Source organism: Antedon bifida, chromosome 2, assembly GCF_963402885.1.
Source record: "Antedon bifida chromosome 2, ecAntBifi1.1, whole genome shotgun sequence".
Classification (NCBI taxonomy): Eukaryota; Metazoa; Echinodermata; class Crinoidea; order Comatulida; family Antedonidae; genus Antedon; species Antedon bifida.
Window position 1 is genome coordinate 18,763,842 of NC_136227.1, and position 7,119 is coordinate 18,770,960.

The following is a 7,119-nucleotide window of genomic DNA, read 5'->3' on the forward strand; positions in this document are numbered from 1 at the left end:
TGTTATTAACAATTATGATTTATACAATATTCACACTTTTGGATGGTTTAGAACTGATGTTAAAGTTTTGTTTAAATGTAAATTACCCTTATTAAGAATTATGATTTATACAATGTTCACATATTTGGATGGTTAAGAACTCAGGTTAAAGTTTTGTTTAAATGTAAAATACCCTTATTAGCAATTATGATTTATACAATATTTACATATTTGGATGGTTAAGAACTCAGGTTAAAGTTTTGTTTAAATGTAAAATACACTTATTAACAATTATGATTTATACACAATTCAAACTTGTGGATGGTTAAGTACTTATGTTAAAGTTTTGTTTAAATGTAAATTACCCTTATTACAATTATTATTTATACAATATCCAAACTTTTGGATGGTTTAGAAAAAAAAAACCATAAAAATCATCACTCACTCAATACTGTACTTCTATTGAAGTAATTACTAACATCAAATTCAACGTCTTCGGTTACGTGATAAACTTCGCCACCCTTCATGACAATATCTACAGGAAAGAAGTTGAAAGGAGTAAAAACTTACTTTAAAACCAAAAAAATTCAACCGATTCAGTGACAACATTTATAAAATATATATTTAATTACAATGACCTAAATCTTTGGCACTCTCATTAATACAGTTTTTACAAGCAAATAAGGATAGTTCTTTTCCGCTGATAACGCTCTCAATTCAATCAAAACAGTAACTTCGTATGACATTATATTATACAATTATTTTTATCCACTTTTCAACCAATATCCTAGCGTTTAAATATGATTATTACATTATAAACAACAGTATCTTTATACCTGCTATAAATGGTACTATAAAGTAAGCTTACTACTACTAGCTCAATTCCTTTTACACCTGCCTTCTATTTCGACTCCAAATGCATTATCTACTATTAGCGTAAACACCACACCAATTACGCAACTATTTAAAGGTTAAAAACTATGTGGAATTCGTCTACACTTACATTTCCGATTCAGAACTATACACTACTTAGGTAATACTTTCACTAATTACATCAAAGTATTTCCATTAATATTACAATACAATATAAAACACATTAAATATACGCAAGGCTACATACCCTTCATCTTGATCACCTATAGCTATCACAGTGTCTTCCATAACTCCAAGGCTATCACTCTAAAATAAAAATTAGATTCATATTTATACTAAATTTAAAGAAATTTGCTAATAAAACGAAACTTATGGTACGATATTGGAGCTTAACTAATTGCCTTCTAATTCCAAGGTCCATGGTTCAATCCTGACCTAGTGCAAATAACTCACGACTCTTTTAATTCCACTCCTGAAGCCTCAAATCAGTTTATAAGTACAAGGAATAATTATAATAATAATGTGTTTGCTGTTGGATACGTGTAATATTTAAAAAAAAAAAAAAATAATAATACCAAGTTCAATTTAAAACAAACTTAATAACCAATTTATAGACATTTCTTTTTACCATTTCACTTCACTACCTTATGTCTTTATAAGATATTATACTGTAACCCGTACCCTAAAGCATCTTCCATTCCAATTAAAAAAAAAACATTTCTTTGAGTTATTTTACCTCAAATATTAAACTTACCTCCACAACAGTGGAAGAAAAGCTTTTCAATTTGAAATTCTCCTCCTCGACTTCAACAGCAGAAATCAAGCATAACGTGATTTCAGATTGCTTGGAACACCCACAGCAACCTCACCCCACAACATCACATCAATGCTACAACCTTCGGTGCCCAATTTTAAACACCTCCTTTTATACGTCAGTGTTTCCACCAGTTCACCTACCTACATATACAAAATAAAACTATATTTAATATAAACATTTCAACCACACATAACATTTACCACATTTTTCATATTAAAAATCAAATTTGTTGGTAACAATAACACCAACTTATATTTTCTTATTCAATGCGATTCGCGTACAAAATAAGTTGCAAACGTATTGCCACATTTAACGCTCATTTTCATTTTCATCACTTCATTATAACATATTCATACTAACTCAAAGTCTAAAGTAGATATGCTTAAAAAACATTATAAATTCAATATTACCTTTTCAACCAATATCCTAGCGTTTAAATATGATTATTACATTATAAACAACAGTATCTTTATACCTGCTATAAATGGTACTATTAAGTAAGCTTACTACTACTAGCTCAATTCCTTTTACACCTGCCTTCTATTTCGACTCCAAATGCATTATCTACTATTAGCGTAAACACCACACCAATTACGCAACTATTTAAAGGTTAAAAACTATGTGGAATTCGTCTACACTTACATTTCCGATTCAGAACTATACACTACTTTGGTAATACTTTCACTAATTACATCAAAGTATTTCCATTAATATTACAATACAATATAAAACACATTAAATATACGCAAGGCTACATACCCTTCATCTTGATCACCTATAGCTATCACAGTGTCTTCCATAACTCCAAGGCTATCACTCTAAAATAAAAATTAGATTCATATTTATACTAAATTTAAAGAAATTTGCTAATAAAACGAAACTTATGGTACGATATTGGAGCTTAACTAATTGCCTTCTAATTCCAAGGTCCATGGTTCAATCCTGACCTAGTGCAAATAACTCACGACTCTTTTAATTCCACTCCTGAAGCCTCAAATCAGTTTATAAGTACAAGGAATAATTATAATAATAATGTGTTTGCTGTTGGATACGTGTAATATTTAAAAAAAATAAATAAAAATAATACCAAGTTCAACTTATAACCAATTTATAGACATTTCTTTTTACCATTTCACTTCACTACCTTATGTCTTTATAAGATATTATACTGTAACCCGTACCCTAAAGCATCTTCCATTTCAATAAAAAAAAAAACATTTCTTTGAGTTATTTAAAAAAATATTAAACTTACCTCCACAACAGTGGAAGAAGAGCTTTTTAATTTGAAATTCTCCTCCTCGACTTCAACAGCAGAAATCAAGCATCACGTGATTTCAGATTGCTTGGAACACCCACAGCAACCTCACCCCACATCATCACATCAATGCTACAACCTTCGGTGCCCAATTTTAAACACCTCCTTTTATACGTCGGTGTTTCCACCAGTTCACCTACCTACATATACAAAATAAAACTATATTTAATATAAACATTTCAACCACACATAACATTTACCACATTTTTCATATTAAAAATCAAATTTGTTGGTAACAATATAAACACCAACTTATATTTTCTTATTCAATGCGATTCGCGTACAAAATAAGTTGCAAACGTATTGCCACATTTAACGCTCATTTTCATTTTCATCACTTCATTATAACATATTCATACTAACTCAAAGTGACGTCTAAAGTAGATATGCTTAAAAAACATTATTCACAAACGTACATCTACAAGAATATAATAAATTCAATTACCTTTAAAACGTTTCCTTCTAAAGAAAACCGTCTCTTCTGGGGACTCCCTTTAGCCTCCATTAACGAGATATAAGTAGGCCGTATAAATTTGTTTAGCACATCTTCAATTATCTCAAACGCGGCAACATTGGTTAGTACCTAGAATATTAAATACACCATTACAAAATTTTAAATATACAGTAGAACCTTCATTTTACGTACGGTACGGGACCGAAAGGCGTACGTAAAACAAGAGATTCGTAAAATCCAGGTTGACCTTAAATTGACCCCAAATACGTAGGGATCGTAGCTATAAAGGCTACCGTGTTTGCCTAGGCCTACTTTACTGTACAGCATGCAGGTGGTCACTAGCTAGGCCTTGCCTGGGACGGATCCAGACATTTTTCAGAGGGGGATCCGCCGAAAAAAAGGGCACATCAGATATTGAGTATTTGAGCCACAAAAAAAGTTTACATGCGCCCTCTGTAGTATGTGAAACGATCTATTTTTAGAAGTTTAAGTAGAGATCATCACGCGTCACCACCTCTCACGATGCTCTTTGATCGGCCGCCGTAACTTAACATCGCGCGCATTGTGATAAATTTCTGTTTTATTTTTTGGGTTACTGTAGCCTACTCTGTGCATACTAATATACACACAAATATGTCTCACAAATAAAATATTGAACCTCTAAAAAAAGGGCACCCTTAAAATTAAAAAACAGTCGGTGCTGTAGGGGGAATGCACATGTGTAGCTTGTCTCACACACAGCAGAATTCCTTACACACAGCCATGACTTTGTTTGTTGTTGTTAAATTGCGCCCTCAATGTATGAAAATGATGACGTCATCGGTTATTTTAAGCGTACGTAAAATCCAGGGAACGTAAAGTTAGGGTACGTAAAACACAGGTTCTACTGTACCAGTCCTCCATCCAACCTCAACAACACATAAAACAAATTATGATCATTTATCAACTAAAATACACATAATTACAATAAAAAATTACCTTCGACTTCGCAGACAGCCTTATCGAGACATTTATTTTTTCGGATACCTCCGTTATCAACACTGTCTGGCAAACGTCTAGTTCCAACAATTTCGCTGCTACAGCACTATTCACATTGTTTTCATAGCACCCCACAACTTCATTACTCCCTTCCGCCAACACCTTTCCTTGAGTAAACTGCCTACCATCTCTCGATATGACTCTTTTATTAAATTGCTCGGCAACGACGAACTTCACAATTTTTCGGATACTCATCTCTAACAGTTACAGTAACATCCATACAACAAATGACTTATAGTTACAGTTTACAGTGTATCACTATCAAACTTCTACAGGCAATAATGTTGTAATATAACCCATGGGAATTCACCTCAAGATAAAACTTCCTGACATCAAAATCTAGCAACAATCGTTGTTATGATTTGAACTGACAGGTATTGGACTCCCATTACATTAGCCATATATTATAAACATTACAAATTCTCAACCTTTAACTTCACCATCAACTCCCGTACTTATTCATTTACATTCAAAAACTTCACAAAAGAAAAAAACCTAAACAAACCATTATAGCAATGTTTCCAGCTGGTCGCCTTGTGCTTTCACACAGAGGCTGTGATGTCCAATAGAAATCATGGCCGGATAAACATGTTCCCGTTATCCTGAGCATGCTACCAACTGTGTGCTGTTTCGGCTCAGGCACCGGTGCACAACACTTTGCCTCTTGGCACCTTATCAGTTTGAGTAGTTCATCTTCAAAAACAATGTACTTGTTTGCCTGTATAATTTTTTCTACCTGGCAGACATCCTCATCACTGTCGCTACTACTACTGCTCCCACTAACCAAATGAAAACTTGGATCATCTTCTTGTTGTGGTGTAACATCAAGAGAAGCATCAAGGGAATCATTTGTGACTGCCTTTGTGGGCGTAGATGTTACATTTGGAACAAATTCTATTTCCTGAAACAGATAAAAATTCTATTTAACTCTCACAAATCACTTGCCCATTAAAACAATATTAAAAACTGAAATAATAATTGTGATGAAATTACAACAACTTGTGCATGATAAGGCATAGAGTAAACAGTTTCACAGAATAGGCTATACTGCCTGTGATAATAATCATGGAGGTATAAAAAAGAAGGAGATTCAACTAGCTTGCCTCCTTTGATGTATTCATTGCAGCCGCCAAATGTTTAACAGATAAGGGAGTAATTATAAACGGTATCGCACATAAGCACTGCGTGGCGTACAAGGTCAATATGTCACGAAAAGGTCGTATAATTAATTGTAAAACCGGAAGCAAACCGCTTGACCTCGAGCACATGAGCGATGATCGACGTGCGATCGTTGTGTGAGCTAGCGGCAGTGTAAAAAAGCAACACTGTACTCTTATTCTACAAAAATTGATATGATGGAGTTTGTTAATCAGTCATTCAACAAAGTTCTTGAAGACCCTATGCTGCAGTGGTCGAGTTGCGGTCAAAAGATATTTAGGATGTTGCAAACAAACTTGTCAATACTTTATGGGAGACAGCAACTGTAGCGAACACTAAAAGAACTGCATCAGAAGGGTTAGACGCAGTGTGTAGAAACTTTCATACTTTTCGCATAAATGAAAACTCAAACCAATTTTTAGGTTTAGTTGACTGTGATATTGCTGCAAATTTTTTATTCCAAATGGCAAGCGAGGCAATTGTAGAAGAGTTGTTGTTAAGGCAAATTGGGTCATATGAGAATGCTGCTGCAAATGAACCGCCACAGGTAGAGGTAACCAAGGAAGAGCAACAAACAGTAAGATACATGGCTGGCTATATTCCGCATAAATTATTACGCTTTTACAGAAGATTTCCAAATAACAATCTATACTAGCTAATTTATCTATTGATGTATTAAGAAAATTAGAAATTGATGACAACAATGATAAAATTTCGTTTTTAGATTATAGTAAAGACTGGATTACAAAAATTAACAGAGGAGGCCTAGGCCTATTTCAAATAAATAATGATTCATTTTTATTTTTTAGGCGGCTTGAATGCGAGGTAAAACCCATTTTGTCCTCCACAAAAATTACATAACTTTGTGGTTCAAATTTAAAGGACAAACTTGCTTCAGCCCTTGATTCACCTGTCATTAAATTAGCATGGGAACGGTTGATTGGGGATAATGTTAATGAGGTAGTAGTGTCTGTTACCGTAGGCGTCCATCATAAATAAATTACAAATTTTGTAGATCATGATGTTCCTTTATTTATTCTCTGAAATATCTCTTGTATCGCAACAATTTACAGTATCATTTGCAACTTGAATAAACACTGTGAAAACTATAATAAAACAAAGATTTGCATTACAATGTAGGCCTGATCATATCATCATCGTACAGGCAGACAAGCACAGGTCTGACTCATGAGGCCGGGTAACATGAGACCCTAAAGCCTAGGGCTAGCTCTCGGCAATGAAGTAAAACTAATTAAAAATTACAAGTCATAAGTCATAATTATAATGTGTAAATACCTTGTAGCCTTATTGGAGCCTATGGTAAAATATGTAAAATGTATAGTTTTAACAATGTATCTCTAAACTTGTCATAAAAAATGCCTTATTCTCTCTTATCACCTTATCTCCTCAACTCTAGAGGGCCTCCTGTATGTAGGCTGCAGCTACAGTGTCTACTTTATTTAATAAAGTTATTGGATGTTATAT

General features: G+C 33.5%; 1 protein-coding gene across 2 annotated transcripts; it reads right to left on the minus strand.

The window, feature by feature from the left end:
* Positions 1 to 350: 350 nt before the first annotated feature.
* Positions 351 to 4,975, minus strand: LOC144835878 (uncharacterized). 2 transcript variants are annotated; one of them, XR_013611114.1, is made up of 7 exons: positions 4,417 to 4,975; positions 3,430 to 3,567; positions 2,922 to 3,124; positions 2,429 to 2,487; positions 1,607 to 1,809; positions 1,100 to 1,158; positions 351 to 514 (listed from the first exon to the last, which is right to left on the minus strand). XR_013611114.1 is itself a non-coding variant. In XM_078690998.1 (3 exons), exons 1-3 carry the CDS (start codon positions 4,669 to 4,671, stop codon positions 2,987 to 2,989), a joined length of 531 nt encoding a protein of 176 aa, XP_078547124.1. In that variant the 5' UTR covers positions 4,672 to 4,975; the 3' UTR covers positions 2,887 to 2,986. The 2 variants fall into 2 exon arrangements, 1 of the variants encoding a protein (XP_078547124.1); XM_078690998.1 differs by lacking the exons at positions 351 to 514; positions 1,100 to 1,158; positions 1,607 to 1,809; positions 2,429 to 2,487 and having other exon boundaries at positions 2,887 to 3,124.
* Between the last annotated feature and the right edge of the window lie 2,144 nt (positions 4,976 to 7,119).

Bases quoted from the DNA above. Each gene is read 5' to 3' on its own strand.
- LOC144835878 (XM_078690998.1), bottom strand. From the start codon at position 4,671: ATGAGTATCCGAAAAATTGTGAAGTTCGTCGTTGCCGAGCAATTTAAT. The intron at 3,568-4,416 runs GTAATTTTTTAT...TTAATATTCTAG, and splicing joins GGCTGTCTGCGAAGTCGAAG to GTACTAACCAATGTTGCCGC. The intron at 3,125-3,429 runs GTAATTGAATTT...TTGTATATGTAG, and splicing joins TAGAAGGAAACGTTTTAAAG to GTAGGTGAACTGGTGGAAAC.